Raw genomic sequence first — 20,411 nt, 5'->3', positions numbered from 1 at the left:
GTTTGACTCTGCATGTGTTGGGTGCCTCCTAGCTTCAGAAATAATAGGACTTAAGGGTTCTCAGAACTTCACATGATCGGGCTGTAAGAATGAATATTTCTTTCCATAAACTGTAAGCATGTGTTTAGTTTAAAGGTGAAAACTTTCTGGTACGCTTCCAAAAGGGGAAAAAAAGTGTATAGTATTTTACAATGTTGTATTTTTATTATTATATATCTGATATTACTACTCTGTCCTTAATATCCTGTGAAATCTAAGCTGTGGCTTTCCCAGTTTCTGTGCCAATGAGAGTGATTTTGCAAGCAACTTGGATGGTACTGTACCATTTTAAGATCCTGTTTTATTCATTTTGTTTACAGAGCCTGCGATCCCCACTCCCCACTCCCGCTTTCTCTCTTTCTCTGGCACTGAAACCAGGTCTGCAGCTTAGATGTCTCAGCTCTTAGAACCAGATCCAACAGCAGCCTCTCTTTTGATTTCAAAGGTATCTGGATCAGACTCTCTGGGAGGCTGTTTACTGAGCTCTGATAACTTTTTAAATGACAATTAATGAATAACAACTATTCTCTTCTTTTTGGAATCTGATAGACAGATTTTTAGAACTTACAATAAAATGTTTGCATTTCAGCAATGCATTTGCTCTTCAGCTGTAGCAGAGCACACATATTCTTTGTAAGCTGTCTCATCATTGGCCAATGGCCAGACTCCCTGTGCTGACGAACTGGACATTATGAAGACTACAGAGCAGGATCAGTGGCACAATCCTGATACAGGTAACAGATAATTCTGATTTAATGATTAAATCACAATGTCCAGACTGCATCCAGGTTACTTTGGTACTAAAAGAGACAGAATCTGTCATAACTTTCTGCATTGAAGTTTCTAAATGTATCCATCCTTATTAATTTATCTTAACATCATCTCTAAATGTGCAATTACTTTACTATACTAGAAAATACATGTTATACCCTTCTTTATTTGCAGTAATAGTATACTATGACTGCCAAGACATCTTGCCCTCATAAGGAAAAATTTAAATGCAAGTAAAAATGGTCTAAAATGCATTAAAGATTTCAGTGTACAAGTCACACTCCTCTGAGGTTGTGGAATAATGGAGGATTTGAAGCTCTGAAGTTGCAAAGACAGATGCATCATGCACATCCTGCTCTGGAAATTAATGGGATCCTCAGCAAGATTTCACTGCCCAACAACTGAAAAGTTCTAAGCCTCGTTTCCTCTGTAACCCAACTGCTAAAATACAACAGTTTTTAAAAATAGATTCTAAGAACTATCCCAATGGTATAAAAGCTATTCATACACAATATGTAATGTACATCACGTGTAGTTTAATATAGTTGTTGTAACATGCTTATACAGCTAATGAATATCAGTTGGCTCCTGATGTGTGCTTAGTATTTCTTACAACGTGTAAAGATAATTCTTAACAGAATCAAAGGGCCAAGTAACTGTGCAGCCAGAACAACTGTCCAACCACATGGAAATAACTTCTATCCACAGATATACTTTGGAGAACAAATGCTATTAATAACAGTAGGGCCCAATTATTCCTACATGTGCTAGCTGACATACTGCTTCACAAAACAGTCACTGAACCAGCCAGAAATGAAGTTATTTTAGACTTTCTTTCGGTAAGTAGCAGGGACTTTGCAGGAAAGGTCACTGAAGTAAGAAACCTAGTTTCAGTATACAGAATATTCAGTATACAGAGTGCCTCAGTTTAAATTAAATAAGAAACTAAAAAGTGGGGCTCAGGATTCCAGAAGGGCAAGCTGTGCAAATCATTTGTGCTACTTCTCAAAGCCAAAGCAAAAGACTTGATATGCGAGAAAGACATTTTGACTGCAAAAGAAAAAGATGAAGTGATTTTGGATGCTCCACCTCAAAGTGATACATCTTGAAGAAATGAGTTTCTCAGACTAAACCAGATGAACATTACCCCTACAAACACTTGTACAGACGCACACATTTCTCAAACCTCCTCAAATTAAGAGATATATTAGGAGTAAGCAAAAATCTACAATGAAAAAAGAAAGTAAAAAAAGGAGAAACCACATTTGTTTTAGGATCAGGTAATACAGGGATAAAGCGAGAGCTGCCAAAAAGTCAAGCTGAGTTAGACCTTGGAAAGGAAATTAAAACAAACAGTAAAAGGTGTTTTAGCCACAGAAGCAAAAATGGATTCAAAAAAGCATGGCTCTACACATGAATAGATATTAAAACTAATCTATGTCTAACCCTAAAATGGATTAAATACTTTGACTCAGTAAACTGCTTTTGATGAAGAAGAAGAGGTTAAACATGAGCAGAAAAAAGAAATCTCTTTGTTCAAGACAGAAGTAAAACTCAATACGCTGACACTGTTGGGAGAATGCTTCAGAAATCACAAGTCCAGAAGTGAACCCTGGCAACTGTGATAGGGACTAAACTCCAAAGAACAGCAAAACATCCATCAAATGTTAAGAAAAGAAAAGAAGTAATAGTAGGACTCAGCAGAACAGAAAAGGGAAAACAGCAAAAGAAGGAAGAATAATTAAAGGATAGACTAAGTGAAAATTAATCGTGGGTAACGTCCACTGACATGGAGTTTTTTTCCCCCCCACATTGATAATACATTTTCTGGCAACAGTAAATGTAAGAGATTGCCAGAGGATCTGGCATGGAGCCACTGACGTAACTGAAATGATAGAAAATGAAGATTACATGAGGATTCTAAGGTAGGTAAGAAACTGTGAAAGGGAAACTAAGGCAAATAATGCAGAAAGGGATTGACGAATACTACCAATTGAGTGCCATGTACAACATATAATCAAAATGGTCATTGTTAATTAAAGATAAAAGCATGCTAATATTTACTGAATGTACACCACTGAGTACTATTATGGCTACCCAAAGAGCTCGCAACACTGTGAAGGAAAAGCCAAGGAACCTTGAAGACTTGGAACATTATGAACAGATGTAATGTACAGAAGTACAAGGTCATGTACGTATCAGTTGGCTGCAGGGATTTCATAGAATTACCCAGGTTGGAAAAGACCTTGAAGATTATCAAGTCCAACTGCAGCCTAACCAGTACCCTAACTCTAGAAACCCTATACTAAATCATATCCCTGAGTAAAGGGATAATATATCAGGTATAAACTGAATGCCGATCCACTAAGAGTTGCAGTGGAGAAAAAAAGACCTGTGTGTTTGAACTGTTTACAGCATAACTATCTGCCACATTACACAGTAAGAGTGGCAAAAGGGATTCTAAAATATAACAAGATACAGCACTTCCAGTCAAGACCAGAAAGGATTAATGCCACCGTATTGAACTGATTAAGATGTTATCATGAAAAATTACATTACTCCAGTCACCTGTCTTCAAGCAATCTTGGAACAGGTGCAAAGAAATGTTACTATAATTACGAGAAAATGGGGAACCCATCTTCCACAATCAAGCCTGGATTCACAAACCAAAAAGAGAAAGGATTTACACACAGAGAAAACCAGTGGTTAGGGAGGGAAAAGTGCCATTTCAGTGAAAAAAAAAACACAAAAAACCCACAATAATAATGTTAGCACAAAACCATGGGGGGATAAATTGACTATGAATAAATTCAAGGTGGAATTTACAGGAAGGTTTCTGAGCATCAGAGGAATGAGGTTATAGAACTGATTTCCAAGAGAAGTAATGGAAACAAAAATCCTAATGAGTACTACAGTGGAGAACAGTCACTGTACGAGAGATTATCCAACATGGTTGTCTGGGAATCTGTGACCCAGGAGGTCCCTTTTAGGGTCCTCATAAATTAAAGGAAAACTATGAGGTCATATTGTCCTATCAACCTCAATAAAGCTAAATGAGCAAATCATGTAAGAAAAGACTGCTGACCAAAATCATAAAATAAATCCCTCTCTCTTCTCCACCCCCCTTTTTGTGTTTTAAATTGGAAAACCAACCATTATATATTATTGTATTGTACCCAGTGCTTGGCTTAGTTCAGTTTTAACAACAATGCAGAGAGATTAGCTTACAACATACTGTGTCTGTCATTCTCTTACCTTCAATGGTGGCTCTTGTGCTGGGACTGTAAGTTCTGGGAGACTGCAGAACAAAAAGACTTCACATTATACATTTAGACAGCTGGATGGCACAACCTAAAGTTTAACTCCTCCCCGACAGAGGTTGCTTTGTGTGTCAGTTGCTCACACGTGGCATGTGTTTACAAAAAAGTGGCCCAGAGACCCTGTCTGTATTTCTCACTTTGGTAACTAAAACAGAGCCAGAAATATGGGCTCTTTTAAAATTTCTAAGTCTGGGCAGCCAAAACAGGCTTTGAAAACTTTGTTGTTTTTTTTAATAAGATGATATTATCAAGTACATTATCAGCACTAACACATAACTACAACCAAGATGTGGGACCTCCGAGGTGTGAACTGCACATTTTTTTTAATAGGCCAAAATAAGAGAATGCACTAAACAGATCTGAATGGAGGAGAAAATGGATAGTCCCACACATGCTCCAAGCAAACTGCTGCTGGTTGAGAACACCAGTATGAGGAGACTGATTCTCCTGATAGATAGAATAGGGAAGAAGTATAAATTAGTACAGGTTAGATATGTAGACTCAAATCCCAGCAGCACTGAGTGATTAGTGAAAAAGGAAAGAGCACTGGGGATGAGGACTGTATTCCAGGCAGTGTTATTCATGCTCCACAATTATGAACGAGGTGCTTTAACTGTTTGGATTTTCTTCTACTTCCCTTTAGAATTGCATAAATTGCTTGAGCTTTTCAGATGCAACTGTGATAACAGATACAGGAGATTTAGATACTATTACATCTCTCCTCCAGCCGATGTTCTTAGTATCACAGAAGGGCACAATGTACATCTTGAAAATATCACATTTAAACAGAATTGAAGGGGTTGGATTGTGTTATTGACTGTAACTTTGACGACCAAATGTAAATACTCAATAGAAATGACCAAAAGCACATTAATACTTGACACATACAACTAGCAGTTAGCTAGAACAATGCTTACCCTAGGTACTTTGACAGCTCCTTACTCAGCTCTTCAGTAATATATTCCGATATTAACCCATGGGCATACCTCACATAGTCTTCAGGAACAGGGAAGAGAAAAGAGAAGAAAAAAAAGAACATTCACATTATACAGTCACGCTGCCTTAGTCATGATGTATGCACTACCATAAATCATAAGGTTGAACTAATAGTAAGAGACTTCTAATGGATACACTGTGATGGCTCTCTGTGTTGAGTAGTTTATGTTATGTGACACTTGTAGGTTTATTTAAAAAGTTAAGACTTACTACACTCACTTTGTCAGCACATGTTATTAATATCTGCTATATGTACTTAACAAAAGCTGTTCACTTGCTGAGAATACTAGATATCGTGTTTTTTTCTGAAGAAATTAAATTTTAAAAACCTGCAAAAGTAAAAAGCTGACTCAACAGAACATGCAATCATTAATTTTAAAGCATCTGGATCTTACAATTATTTGGCAAGCGCTTCAGTACTAAAGTACATTTTCTGGCTTCAACTGAAAACAATTAGATGAGACAATGAGTCTATTTCAAAGTCTTGTACTTAATTTCAGTACTTTATGGAAAATGCCAAGGCCTATCTAAACATCACTGGCAAGACAGGATAATTATCTGTGGAAATAAGAACTACTAGAAGCCGTTCTCAGTACAGGGCACTCCTGCTATAAATGTCTTTCTGAGAGAAAGGAGAAAAAAAAAGGCGACTCTTTTAAAACATGAAGTTCTAAACCAGATCTTTTCCAGTCACGTTGTACACTAGCACTGACTGATCATGGGCCGGATCTTCTAAACTTGCTGTTGTTGAGGCTGCTAGGGAGTAACTTTATCCACACACAAGAAGCATTTGCCAGAGTGACACTAAGCTAAAATCTCACCTCTGAATTCCACCTACAATAGGCCAGTTCTATCTGCTCCTATGATGACATGCTTAAGAGAGTTCAGAAGCGTGTGGTAAACTTGCCTCAGGGTACTAAAGAACTATTTTTAAGGTGGCAGAGACAGTTTCCCTTTCTTTTTTCTTAATAGAAAAAGCCCAGCACAAATTGGCATTGAAGCTGAGAGTGTTAACAAACTGACATCAGCATATGCATTTCAATCAGACTGTCATCAAATCTGCAGAATCTTCTGTCTGCACTTCTCATTCCTCCACTGCCTTTATTCATCAAGTCTTTGACGCTCCCTAAGTTTTCTAGAGGGTCATGAGAGAAGAAGAAACAATTAGAATCCAAGACAACTTCACCTCCACATTTAATATGGCTCATTTATCTCCTAAGAAAATTATTCCCATCGTTTCACTCTTAGCACTGTAACACTGAATGGCAAGGACAAATTAACTGCTCACTATTATAACAAAATATAAAACAGAAAATGTATTTCTGTCTTCAAGCAATCCTCACTGACTTCCTTTAGAAAAATAGAATGGCTCGGGTAGGAAGGGACCTCAAGGATCATCAAGTTCCAACCTCTGTGCCACAGGCAGAGTTGCCAACCACAAGATCAAGCAATAGATCAGGTTGCCCAGAGCCCCATCCAAACTGGACTTGAACACCTCCAGGAACAGGGACTCCACAACTTCTCTGGGTAAACTGTTCCAACACCTCACCACCCTCTGAATGAAATCCTTCACACTGAAATCTAACCTAAATCTTCCCTCCCTTAGTTTAAAACCATTCCCCCTTGTCCTGTACTATTTACCCATGTAAAAAGTTGACTTCCCTCCTGTTTATCATCTTCCATTAAACACAGGAAGGCCATAATGAGGTCTCCCCACAGCCCTCTCCATCAGACTGAACAAGCCCACCTCCTTCATTGTCAGACAATGCTCCTTGTCTGGAGCAAGACATTGTCTGGAGCATCCTGTCTCCTCTAATCCTTGTCTTGACAATGTCAAGCCTGTCTTCATTGGAGAGGTGCTGCAGACCACTGACCATCTTCATGGCCCTGCTCTGGACACACTCCAAGAACTCTACATCCCTCCTGTACTGGCAATCCCAAACCTGGACACAATAAGCCAGATGGGGTCTCATGAGGGCAGAGAGGAGAGGGACAAATAACTCCCTCACCCTGCTGGCCACCCCTTTTCTGATGTAGCCTAGAATACTGTTGGCCTTCCAGGGTGTCATCAGCAAACTAGCTCAAGGTGCACTTGACCCTAGTTGCTGTTTGCTTTCCAGGTACTGTTCTCAGCTTAGTCTTCATTTGTTATTAACCTGTCAAACACCAGGGATATTTGTGCACCTATCTTCTTTGTCTTCCCAATGAAATACTAGAGTTTCACATCTTAAGCTTTCCCTCCTTTCCTCCTTGCTCTCATTATATGCATCTAGGTTTTTGCCCTGTGACATGTGTAAAAGCTAACTATAACATTAATCTATTCGTAAGGTATTGGAATTTCATAGTACTCCTACACAAGCAATTCTCTGCAGACATAAACTGCACTGTCATGACAGTGAGAAATCAGGCAAGAAAATGATACTTATTAAGAATAAGTGTTGAGTAAGGTCTGTCTGACTCCCTGCCATTCACCTTGCTACATACACTGGAACTCCTCCCATAACTTACCTATTTTTAACCTTCAGTACTCCCTACTTAATCGCTGTTCTTTAGATCTACAAATCTAAAAAGACAAGTATATACATGCTTCTGTAAGCAAGCAGGAAGGTAGAAAAAACAGTACAGATTAGCAGTTTGATAACAAGTATCAGAGATTATCACTGTCAGGACAAGAAAACTTTCCATTTCATTAAAGTAGAGGTAGGGAAAAAGAATAAAAAGCTACTGTAAAGTTAAAGTAACTTACAAGCTTTGCAGCTTTGTTTCTTTTTAAAAACTATTACTACAATTAAAACGACTATATTACAATCTCTGTTCTATAAAGCTGTCTAGCTGCCTCTTAAATCTCATTTATGCTGTTCCCTTTGATATCATTATTTAGTAACTCCTTTTCCACTTTGTCAGCAAATTGCTTTGCCGTTACTTATTTTTCAATGGTGTGCAGGCTTCTGAATGCCTTAGCAGTAATCAGAAACAATGTGATTTTGTTCATTTTGTTTGGAACTTTTTCCATTTCCCAGAGACCATTTTTAGGTTAATCTATACAACCTCATATCCAAGTGACATTCAAGATGCAGCCCTCACTAGCAAAAAAGGTGACTAGAATCAATCGGATCACTTCAGGCTTTCTGGTACAGGCACAGCCACTTTTTAATATTTAATTAATTCAATTAATTTATTAATTACAATTAAATATTAATATTGAAATAAATAATATATTTAATACATATAGTATTGAAGTTTTTGCCCTGAATAAGTGCACTTGTGTGTATTCTACACCTAATGCTTCCTCTATGACTACGTGTTCCTTATGACCCCTTCCCTTTAAGGACAATCCTATCAACAGCATTTGCATGCTAATAAAAACAGTCTCTTCTAGTACAGAGACATTTATTGTGTGGATACTCATACATATTAAATGCATGTGCCCTATTACACAAGATGGTCTCAGTTCGGCAAAACACTTCAGCACACATTTCAATGAGAAAACAACTGGTCTGTAAGCTAAGAAGCTAAAACAATCCCAGCCGAGACCTACAGTTAAATGCAATGGCCCTGGTGAAGATACCACCTCAGAAAAGTCAAGAGACTAGGTCACAACAGGTCTGAATTTTTCTGTGTAAGGAATACATTCACTGCAGAGGCCACTTTTAGTACATTTCAGATGCTAACTGTGTTTTAACTACAGGCATACTACTTCACAAAAAACTGATTATGTTACAGTGCCTAAATGGTTCCTTTCCTTACCTTCTTCAGAATCGGTGATTTGTTTACTGCTGACAAATGTAGATGAATATATCCTTTCCCCTACACATATACCATTGCTTTTAAGTGCTTTCACTGTTTGATTGACCTGTAGGAAACCACAGAATGAAATGTCTATATCAGTGTTGTTATGCACAAGTTAATACAGTGACAAAGCTCTTGTAATTTTGTTTCAAGCATATAAAAAGTTCGAGTTATGGACTGTGGTGAAATTTAATATACATTTGTAATGACTAGCATATGAGCTCAAAAACACAAAGAAGCTAGCACGTTTTTGAGCATGTTGCCTTGGTAACAAAGCACCGATTTTGCAGCACCCTGAGATAAGCAGAGCTATTCAGAAGGAACGGCCACCGTTACACAGGTAAGAAATATACCTGCTAGGAGAACAGAGAATCCCTAAGCTCGGATGGACTTCAAAGGTAACACACATGGAAATCAAAGATTAAGGACATTACCAGGCACTGTTACACCACATCTAACAAAGAACACTGTCAGACTAAGAAATTTTCAGCAGTACAAACAGGTACTGTTTGAACATAAAACCTCAGGCATTTGCTGCAAAGTACATTTCCCCTAGATTCACATATCACAGAATCACAGAATGACCCGGGTTGGAAGGGACCTCAAGGATCATGTAGTTCCAACCCCCTGCCTGGCAGGGCCACCAAACATACACATTTACTACATCAGGTTGCCCAGGGCCCCGTCCAACCTGGTCTTGAACACCTCCAAGGACGGGGCATCCACAGCCTCCCTGGGCAGCCTGTTCCAGGGCCTAACCACTCTCCTAGTGAAGAACTTCCCCCTAACATCCAACCTAAATCTTCCCTCTTTTAACTTAAAACCATTCAATTGAGGGATGCCTAGAAACACAGATAACAAACAAGCCAACATGCATTTGGATTTTAAACATAAAGTAATTCAGAAAGTAAAAGAAAAACACAATACCTTTTTTTTTAACCACTTCAATGTCTTCTCTTGGCTGTACTTGTGAAATTTCTGACTGCCAATCTCTGGAATAAGACCAAATAAGGGGAAGAAAGTCACAACTGGTTTGGACTGCATTCTCAATACACTTAAAATCTGCAGAGTTGTAGACAGAGTATGGAAGTTAATTTGCAACTTGAATGTTTGATATCAGGGCAAAAAGTTTCAAACATACTGGAAACATGAAAAGATGAACAGACTGAACTGATATGAGTCTGAACAGCCTAACAATCCTTAATTAGGCTCTAATCCAGCATAGTACATATTTTATTTATATACGTGTAATCTTGTGCTGCCTGAATTCAGTAAGTCTTTTTTCAAGCCCTTTTTGTTTGCCAAATCTTCACTGCCCTGTGTCACCAGAATGGTCATTTTAATTGCACAGTTTGCAACATAAAACATTGTTTCTATGAATGCTTAAAAATACAAAAGCAGACAAACAACCCCAAACAATCTCACAAAACCACATCAAACCCTGCTACACTGTAGGTCAAACCTATAGTTTACTGAATTCCAACACTTCGTAGGGGGTCAGGAGAGAGGGCTGGTTAGGAAGATAAACCATCTGCCCTTTCAGTAATCCCTTTTTCTATCATTTCCCTCTCCTCTCACGTCACAATGCAACTCTAGCTGATGTTTTGCCTCTGTTCCCTTTTTATGAGGCTTAATACAGTGTCAGAAGACACGGAATTAAAACAGCAAAGCATACTCCTAGTGGGAGGAAGTACAAGATTCATTTCTGATTTATTGAGCAGCATAAATTAACTCGATGATGTAAGAACTTCAGAAACTGTTTCCCCTGTGACAACTAGGGTACCATGAACATTTCAATATTCACGTGTGATCAGTGAGCTGCAGATATGTGAATTTAGGATGCTGAGGCAAAGGAGAGAGAAAATTACACAGGCCGATCAAAATTTAAGGATAAAAATCATTGAGTATTATTTCACAGAGCAACAGTTTAGAAATGGAAATGAATGCTTCATGAATCAGATAACAGGAGATTTCAGAGCCTATGGTGTATGAAGCTTGTTCTTTAGCAGGTATGTCAATAGCTTTTAATCTCCTTATACCATTCCCATAAATACATACATCTGTGTCATGTCATTTACTGACTCGCTATCATATTCCAACACTTGGTTCAGGGACTTTCCTCCCCTTGCAAACAACAACATATTATTTATGACTGTTTCAGCATTTCCTTCTTTGGGGTTTATCTTGGCTCTTTCAAACTGCATAGAAATATCTAACTATTATGTACTCTTTATGTATGTATGGTAGGGGGTACAGAGAGGTCAGGGAAAGCTGTCTTTAAATCCATCTCACTGCAGAAGAGCAAAACAAATTTCTTTTGGAGTAAAAGGGAAAAAAAAAGGCTAATATACACTTTGCTTCATGAAGTTGATGAACTGCAGATAAAATAATTAGGTGTGACGTTCCTGGCTGCAGTGACTTACAAAATCTGCAAGAAAAGAAGCAGAAAATGGGGGGAGACACTCTGGATTCTTGAACCTGCTTCTCAAAGAGCTCACATGGTTTGGGTCCAAATACAGTGAGTACGATTCATGGATTCCTCTCTTATCTGAGAAAGTTCGAGGAGGGGACAACCTCCTGCCACCATCCCCCAACCTGTGCTGAAAAGTAATTCCAGTCTGGATTCCCAGGCAGACTCCCCCACAACAGTGAGATTCAGAGTGACTCGGTTAGGGAAAGGAAACGTAGAACTGTGAAGCCATTTTCATTAAAACATGTGAAAAATAATTATGCTGAATTCTTCAGAGATCACTTTGTTTGAAAATATTTTGTGTGCTTGACAGTTTTGACTATTAAACTCTAGAACTGACAATATCTGAGACCTCTGAAGAATTAAAGTGAGTAATGAAAGTCACAAACTGCTGACAAAATTGGAACGTGGATTAAACATGTGACGCACATTTGATATTGGTGAGAGTTAGCAACTATGTTTGATAATATGAGTATATATTGGAAAGCCTTTTTTTCCCCCTAATGTGTCTGGTGCCTATAAAACTGGTCTGAGACATCTGGAAAGATTGGGTTTGAGAAATACAGATGGAATAGAAGTGGTTCTACAATTAAATAATATGTTCAGCGATCGGGTAATCGCTATGTAGACTTGGAAGTTTCCCCGATGTATTGTTGAGCAAACTGCCTAAAGCACATTTTAACATCCATTTTCTCAGTGTTTTCCATAACTCAGAAACTCATACGGCCCCTTTTTCCTACCTTCTGGGAATACAAGCTTGGCAATATTACTTAGTTATTCTAATCAGGTAAGTTTTCTTGGCTCTTCATGTTAATCACATCAGACAAGATCACAGTGCAGTTTTTGCCTTGCAAAATGAAACAAGGAATAACACTTTGGCACTGGAGTTCATAACCTTTTTTTAAACCTTCTCTATCATACACTTTATCCAGTCTTTGAATTTATTAGCAAACAACCTGCCTCACCCAGATTCAGTGAGCTGTAACACAGCTCCCAAACTACTAAAGCAGGTAAATGGGAATTTAATCCAGCAAAATGAATTTCAGTGCCCTTTGACGGTGAGGCCAGAGAAGGTGAACTTTCTACTAACTCAGCGAGTGTAAACTGTAAGTGCTCCAGGGTAAGAACTTGTTATACAGATGTTAAAAGCCTTTAGATTAAATTGAAAGTGAACTAATTATGTTGTTAGCTTCTGCCAAACAGAACAGAGTTACAGCAGACAGAACATGACAGATACTTCTTACCCTAAAGCCCTGCTCCTTAAATAAGAAAGGCTACATAGGGGACAAGTCTTAGCACTGGAAAAGAGTATATTAGTCATAATACTGGTATTTTTTACAAGCAGTAAAAGGGATGTGAAAATGAAACACATAGAAGGAAACTGTATAGAAAAGTGAACTTGTACATGACAAGTGGGCAAGCCTTAATGTGTCTATTGCATAACCACAGCTTTAGCATTCTAAGAAATTACAGAAAGCCTAATAACAAGCCCCACATCTTATATCTTGTCTACGGCAAATACTTTAAATATATGTATGTATTCTTTTGCTGTTAAAAAGAAAACACAAATACTGCCCAAAGACAGTATCACTGTTTGGAGGAAGCGGCCTTTCAGAAAAATGATCTCACCTTGCCCTATATTCCTATGCAGAGCTGACTGACGGTCAAGAGAATCTGACAGCATTTTTCACCTTCCCAGACAGGTGGGCAGAATTTTACTATCTTCTCTCTCTCGCAGCTCCTTAGGCAGCATCAGACAAGCTGTAAAGGTACACAAACTGCCTAAAAATTTAACACTAATTTCTATTGGAAGTATTTATCGCTTTGTTGGAAGGCAAAAGAGGTTTTGTAGCTCAGATGCATGTGTGTTAAAGAAGCCTTCCCAAAAATCACAACTCACTCTAGGAAAAGGGTTGCCTACTCCCACCATTACCAAATGTAAGATAATGCTTTTCTCAGTTTCTTTTGGAAGTCCAAGACAACTCATAATTCCAACTATTTCAGTCCCAGCAAAACGTACTAACTTTTTCACTGCCTAGATTTGCTGCTGCCCAGTTATCATTTTCAATGGAAACTTGTCCTCAAAGTTCAAACTGACTCTTTTGGAGAAGTAAGAGCTCCATGTTAACTGTATATAAACCACATCATACAGGAGATACTTGAACTTGTGCATCTAAATCCTTCAGGAAAAGCTCACAGCCACAATGATGCACTATGCAACAATATAGAAGTCTGGCATTTTACTTGTTAGCGGGAGACAGTAATGTCTAGCAAGCCAGCTCTGATCAGCTTTTCACTTTTATGTCACTGCAGGAAGACTGCACAACTGTTTCAATTGCAGCAGTTACACAGGATTCACAATACTGCAACAATGACTTCTAAGCCTAAAGTTCTTCTTTGAATGTACAGCTTCATCATCCTGCATACCTTGGGTGTTTGGAAAGCAAAAAACAGTCCTGAAATCTATATTGCAATGAAAGACCACAAACAAACCCAGCCTTTTCTCACTCCCTCCCCTGCTCTTTTTTCACCTTTTTCTTCTGCTATGTGACATATGGATTGTTTAACTCCTTCACACTTCAGCAGCAATGGGCAGTATGGGTACTCCGAGTCTAGCACAACTTGATCCAGTGGCTGGAACTTTCCTTGTTGCTGAAAATACATCAAAGGGATGATAAAAGCATTATCATACTCTTAAGACATATACACATACGCATATACAGAAATACAGATGCATGCAATTGCCACAGCTTTAGAATAAAGGACTTGAAGATTTACTTTGAATGGTACCACAGGACATTTAGAAACTGATTACAAAATAAACTATAAATATTTATTCCAAACCAGTAAATATCTGCTAAATGCTGAACTCTTCAACTACTGCTCAGAAGAGTCCAAATTTAAAACTTACATGGGAAAAACTAATGTGAAGTACAGCAACATTTTTTTTTGGAAGATGACATAAGATGCAGTAGTCAATGTGTGCCAATAGTGTCTGAGACCAAAACCTGTTGGATTAAATCCAGTGTCATAACTCCCATTCAAAGTTTGCTTTTCCCTCCATAAAGATAAATCTCAAAGGAGCAGGGCAGCTTCTGGAACATAGTATTAACCTTTCACCTCTGCAAAGTCAATTTCAGTTTGGCCACAGTATGCATATAAAGCAATTTTGGCAGCACTTAAATAGCCTTACACATGACAGAATCATCAAACAAATCTTGCTGTTGCCAAACAATGCATAATCACTCAGCACAGTTTGGCACAACTGGCAGCCTTCCCCTTGGAAAGATCCTTTAGCGCATCAGTACAAAGACTTAGTGAGCTCTCCACCCTTGGAGAGTGCATGGTGTCAGGAGCCAAAGCTGAAATCATTACATCGCTTAGCATGGAAAAAAGCACTTGGGTAAAACGCTTTCATTATTAATTAATCTTCTTATTAGGCAAACAGAGCCTTAATAAAAATAAGAATACACTGTATAATAAGATTTAAAAAAAAAAAAACAAACTTGAATGAATTTTTATTTTTTCCAATTTAAAAGATGCAATTACAACGGCAAAACACTATGAGAGGCAAAAACAGAGCTGAAATTAACAGCCTCCTGTAGGTAACTTAACTGCACAAGCCAGCTTGTGTCCAGAAGTAAGACTGCTACATTCACCTCCTGAAGGAACAGAGCCTAAGCTAAGGAGGTCTACTGGACAGCTCTGCTCAGAGACTTCAGCAAACCTGGATCTGACTTTCAAAATGAAAAGATGGCACGAAGAATGACTCCACAGAACCCAGTATCTTAACACTCAGCAGTTCAGGTCAGCAAATAAATCTGCTGCATTCAAGCTGGCTTTGCATGAGGTATCTGCCACACAAGCCTCAAGACTTCCCTTTACTCAAGAGACAGGTACTTGCTCACCCCTTTGCTATTTAACAATACATAATCTCTACAAATACTAGGTTCTGAAAAGGCAGTGTTTCAAGTTCAAACTGCCACAGAAAAGCTTCTTCTTCCCCATCCACAGCATCCAAATTCATCTTTCTTTTTTCCCCTCTTAAAGTGAATCACCCACACCTCAGGATGGGCATTAGTTTGTTCTATTATGATGATCTCTACCATTTTAAAATGAATAGTTCTGGGATAAACTCTCACAAAAGGACAAAAGATTCTCTTCTTCTTTTACAAAGAGGGGATTACATTTTGTTCAGGTTCCAAGCTGATTCATGGAATATACTTTACTGGACACAAAACTAAGAAGGATGAAAACAAAGATACGTATAAGGTGAACATCTCTGCTTTTAATGCAAACTAAATTTCCCACAGCAGGGAAATCGTTCTTCGTAACATTAAAACAGTAACAGAAATAATGTTTTCTCCTGAGACTTTCAGTGAAAAAAATTAACGAAGCTTACCTCTTTGTCTGCCTTCATGAGGTAATAAAGTATCAGAAATAAGGGGTCCATCGGTGTAATAAAGAGCAGGCGCCCATCTAAGGGACAGATATATAAAAGTGATATTAGTACTACTAGACACAGAACTACTACTGGATCTGTTTGTTAGGATGCTTTTCAGGAGCGTGGGTGAGAAAAGAGGATCTTTTTTACATTAAGCATTCCAGTATTTCACTAAAATGGGCAGGAAAATTCTATTTGTGATTTTATATTAAAAATAGAGGGAGCTCAATTCTCAACCCTGCCAAATGAAAGTACAAGCTCTGTTGCTTCTGACCTGAAGCACTATGTTTTCCCTTTTCCAGTGATACAGTAACAACAAAATTAAAGCTGCCCTCTATCGGCAGATTTGAGTGCAATATAACCTTGTCTAGAGATACAAGGTAAATATCCAGCATACTCTGCCCAAATGCTGGGCAAGGGAACCCCAGTTCAGAAAACAATTCAGTGAGTGCTTCATTCAAAATTACACCATCATTTCAGAATGATGGCTTACTCTGCTTTCTGCACAACTGTACGTAATTTGAAACAATGTAACATTAAGGATTTTCATCAATTAGGTAAAAAAATTGATAAGAACATGACATTAATTAGCAAACCAAAACCAAATAAATCTATTTTTTCTGTTTCAGTTCACACGATTGAGATAATTAAAGAAAGAAAATCCCACTGGAACAGCCTTAAAACTAACTAAAGACAGGGTGGCAGCAAAGTGGTCTGGTCAAAGTTGACAATCTGTCTGTAAAACTGAGATCATGCAGTGTGTGCAGTCTCTACAATCTGCACAGCCAAATTAGCTTAGGGATCCAGTTCTCATTTATTTCTAAGCTAATTCCAATTTTTCTGTCCAGAGGGAGTATCAAGGACACGGCTAGTTGTTATAGGACTACTTCTACAGTTTCTGACAAGCCTCAAGGATACTAAATGACATAAGGCTGGTGCTGAGTGAGCTCTTACACTGTATTTTGCTGTCTTCTCCCTTGTCCTGTTGCTCCACACCCTTCTAAAAAGTCCCTTTTTCACACAGTGTGGTGGCACACTGCAACAGGTTGCCCAAGGAGGTTGTGGATGCCCCAACCCTGGATGCATTCAAGGCCAGGCTGGATGTGGCTTTGGGCAGCCTGGTCTGGTGCTTGACAGCCCTGCATATGGCTGGAGGGGGGCTTGAAACTGGATGATCACTGTGGTCCTTTTCAACCCAGGCCATTCTGATTCTACGATGATTCTTCCCTTCTCCCCTGCCTGTTTTTCCTGAAGAGTTATCCCTGTCTGTTCCTACACTCTAGTCGTTTCCTTCTTTGCAGATAATTAGATTTGCTTTAATTGCAAACACACGGCTTTCCTGTGTTGTTCATCACCTGAGTATTTTCCCAACTCCATTAGGGAAAAAAAAATCCACCTTTTATATTTAGGAAAAAAAAAAAGAAGAAGAATAAAATAAAATAAAATAAAATAAAATAAAATAAAATAAAATAAAATAAAATAAAATAAAATAAAATAAAATAAAAAGAAAAAAAGAGGCAATTACTCGTTCAGGCAACTGTTTCCCAAGGGCCAAAGCAGAGGTTAGAAAGGGAGGGTGAGAATATAGAATGGACATAATTGGGAGCAGGGAGCAGACTTGGTCTTTTGGCTCATCCAGAGGGAATAAGGAAAAGCTCACAGACTGCTTGCATTGCTATATACACCTGCAAAGTACATTTAAATGTTAACACACATTTGGGATATTGCCATTAAGGAAGGTATATGTCTGGTGGGGTCACTATTTATTTTATTATTATAAATGGTCTTTTTTCTAGTTACAAGCAGACCAAAAGGACATGCTTTCATCTCCTGAATGGATACTAATTACATAATCTATGGAAATTATGAGAGCAAAACACTATACAAGGGATGCCCACAGTGAAAAAGGATTGTTAAAGTCATCACAAGCGGTTACACAAACTTCTTTCTAATTTTCAGAAAGATGAGCTAGGATCAGAGACTATGATGCTACAGATGAGGTCACTTAGGCACAGCACTGAAACATCACCTTCAGACAGCAGGCTTATCCCACAGCACTTACAGTGAAGACTACAGAAGTAATTAAAAGAAAACCAAATCAAACCACACTCCAGTGCTTCAAGTTCTGCCTAGCATTGCTCTGCTTAGCTAGCTCAGGCTTTCCAGCCCTTTTTTCCCTTCTATAGGATAAGAAATATTTTACGTACAGCAAGGACTTTCTGGTCTGACTGACAAGGAAAGCTAAGTATTTTATAGCAGCTCAGTTTAAACACAACTGAACGACTCCCCCACCCCACCATACCCTTCCTCAAAGACAAATGAACATCTGTCTAATTGAACTTGCCAAAGGCAGCCTTTTAAAAAGAGACCACAAAGCCCCCAGCCCCGCTTAAATCCAGATGGCAAATGAGTGTGTCAGAAGGTGGGGATGTGATGCAGCATGCCTCAAACAACTAAAAGAAACACCTGTAAATTTAATAGAAGAAAGAGAGAAGGTCTCTTTGTATGAACATTAGTTACGGTTAAGGGAAGGATACATAACATTACTCACCTTGTTGAACAGTCTCACCTATAAACCAGGAATGATATTCCTCATGAAAAGCTTTTACTTCAAACAGCTGCTGTGCACCACTGTTGAATAAGTAAAGAGTTGCTTCCCCTGTTGAAAAAGAAATCTGGTTTGTGTTGTAGGCTTTCACAAAAATCAAAAGAATACCCAATACGTCTGAAGAATGTGCCTTATATACTTACACACACAAACATACGCACATTCTACATAAACTCACTACAAAGAAAGCTCAGACAAAGAAAACTATTATATGCAGATGTTCGTTTACCAGCTCTATAAACCAAACTGAATTTGAATCAATAAATAAGATGTGTGAATAGTTCATCTTACAACACAAAGCCTTTGATCCAAGCCCAAATCAAAATCACACAAGAAATTACTTTTTGACTGTGCTGAAGGGGGAAGGTGGAAACCCAGAAAATTTCCTTTCCTTCTGTCATGCTCGTCTCCAAGATATCAGAGGTGAGGTTAGGGGAACAAAACCCTCAAGTGATAGTGTGATGTCTTTTTCTGTGCATCAAAACAGACACCAGTAACTTGGTACGAGCAGACGTGTAAGGTGAACAAGAGAATATTGACAGTTTGAAAAGGGGAGCTTTATTTTAGGCTGCTCCATAGCACAGCTCTGCTGATTCATGTTAGTTTTGGGTTCTAACGAGAGAATGACAAACACCTTACAAAAAAGTCTTGTATTTTCTATGTCTAAGCTGGGAGGAAGCCACCAGAACTGCAGAAGGGGCCACTGATGTTCAGCTACTTGAGTCCGCAGGCTGGATTAGTCCTGTCATCCTCTAGAGGCAACATCAGCTACGGCACCCCTGCTCAAAATATACAGCTAGCTCCAAAAAGTTTCAGTGCAAGCCCTTACAAGCTGATGTCAGCACTGCTGTTTTCAGCCTGGACAGATCCCCCAGTCTTACTGAAGGAGGTCAGCTAAAATGGGCAGATGCATCTTTTTTCAGAAATGACTGATGATGCTTTTGTTCCTCCTTTATCCCAATGCTGACAGGATGTTTAACCTCACCTAAGATTACAGATTCAGTTCTCTGACAATAACATTTCTTTTGGATGTGGGAGGAATGAACAGCAGATACTAGGGAGAGCAAAGTTATCCATCACTACCACGTGATTCTCAGCAAGGGTCTACATCAGTTTGATCAGCACCAGGCATCAAGATGAAATCACAGAAGTTGCATAACTTAAGACTCCTACCAGTGAGTGTGCCAGCCAAACATGGTGGAGAACAAGGAAAAGTTGTGAAATGGACCATTTCTATTGCCCAATTTCAGCTTGTTTTATCTGCTTACATTAAAATGACAAGCACCACAGGTGATTATCAACACTATCATTAGAGACATTCTCCAGTGGACGGAGAGAGAACCTAGGCAGCTTTGCTCCTAATTTTATCACTTCATTTAGCTGCTTCAGTTTGTAGCATAATTATTCCCCTTGCTCTAGTTCAGAGCTTTGAAAAATGCTTCTCGCAGTACTTCTGAATTATAAGTTGAAACTCTAGTTTGTAGTCTTTGTACAGGACAGAAATGTTGACCTTCTTACCTGTCTGTGAAAAACAGCCCCAGCTCCCTCAGCCTCTCCTCATAGGGCTGATTCTCCAGGCCCTTCATGAACCTCATTGCCCTTTTCTGGACCTGCTCCAGTACCTCCATGTCTTTCCTGTACTGAGGTGCCCAAAACTGAACACAGTACTCGAGGTGAGGCCTCACCAATGCCGAGTACAGAGGCAGGATGACTTCCCTAGTCCTGCTCACCACACCATTCCTGATACAAGCCAGGATGCCATTGGCCCTCTTGGCCACCTGGGCACACTGCTGGCTCATATTCAGCCGACTGTCCATCAGCAAAATATTTATACAACATTTGTCAACAACAATTTGTTTGTTAGACCCAAGCATAAGCAACAGACATTACCAGTTCTCAGTCCCTCCATTTTCAAATACTACACTTATACGCTACCTCACTGAAAGTTCACGCAGGTCTATAAATAAGCTTCTG

The 20,411-nt window shown here is 38.8% G+C and overlaps 1 protein-coding gene across 3 annotated transcripts in view; it reads right to left on the bottom strand.

Annotated features, from left to right (window-relative positions):
• Positions 1 to 20,411, bottom strand: part of RNASEH2B (ribonuclease H2 subunit B) — a 40,229-nt gene that overhangs the window by 7,822 nt on the left and 11,996 nt on the right. For all 3 annotated transcript variants that reach the window (XM_015851856.1, XM_015851853.2, XM_015851854.2), the window contains 7 exons: positions 18,381 to 18,488; positions 15,788 to 15,864; positions 13,917 to 14,037; positions 9,843 to 9,907; positions 8,874 to 8,979; positions 5,048 to 5,126; positions 4,066 to 4,108 (listed from right to left, as the gene is read on the bottom strand). In XM_015851856.1, coding sequence (XP_015707342.1) covers positions 4,066 to 4,108; positions 5,048 to 5,126; positions 8,874 to 8,979; positions 9,843 to 9,907; positions 13,917 to 14,037; positions 15,788 to 15,864; positions 18,381 to 18,488 — 599 coding nt within the window. The remainder of the gene's footprint in view (positions 1 to 4,065; positions 4,109 to 5,047; positions 5,127 to 8,873; positions 8,980 to 9,842; positions 9,908 to 13,916; positions 14,038 to 15,787; positions 15,865 to 18,380; positions 18,489 to 20,411) is intronic.

This window comes from Coturnix japonica, chromosome 1, assembly GCF_001577835.2.
Source record: "Coturnix japonica isolate 7356 chromosome 1, Coturnix japonica 2.1, whole genome shotgun sequence".
Lineage (NCBI taxonomy): Eukaryota > Metazoa > Chordata > Aves > Galliformes > Phasianidae > Coturnix > Coturnix japonica.
Note: the sequence above shows the minus strand (reverse complement) of the source record. Positions and strands in the feature narration are given on the sequence as shown.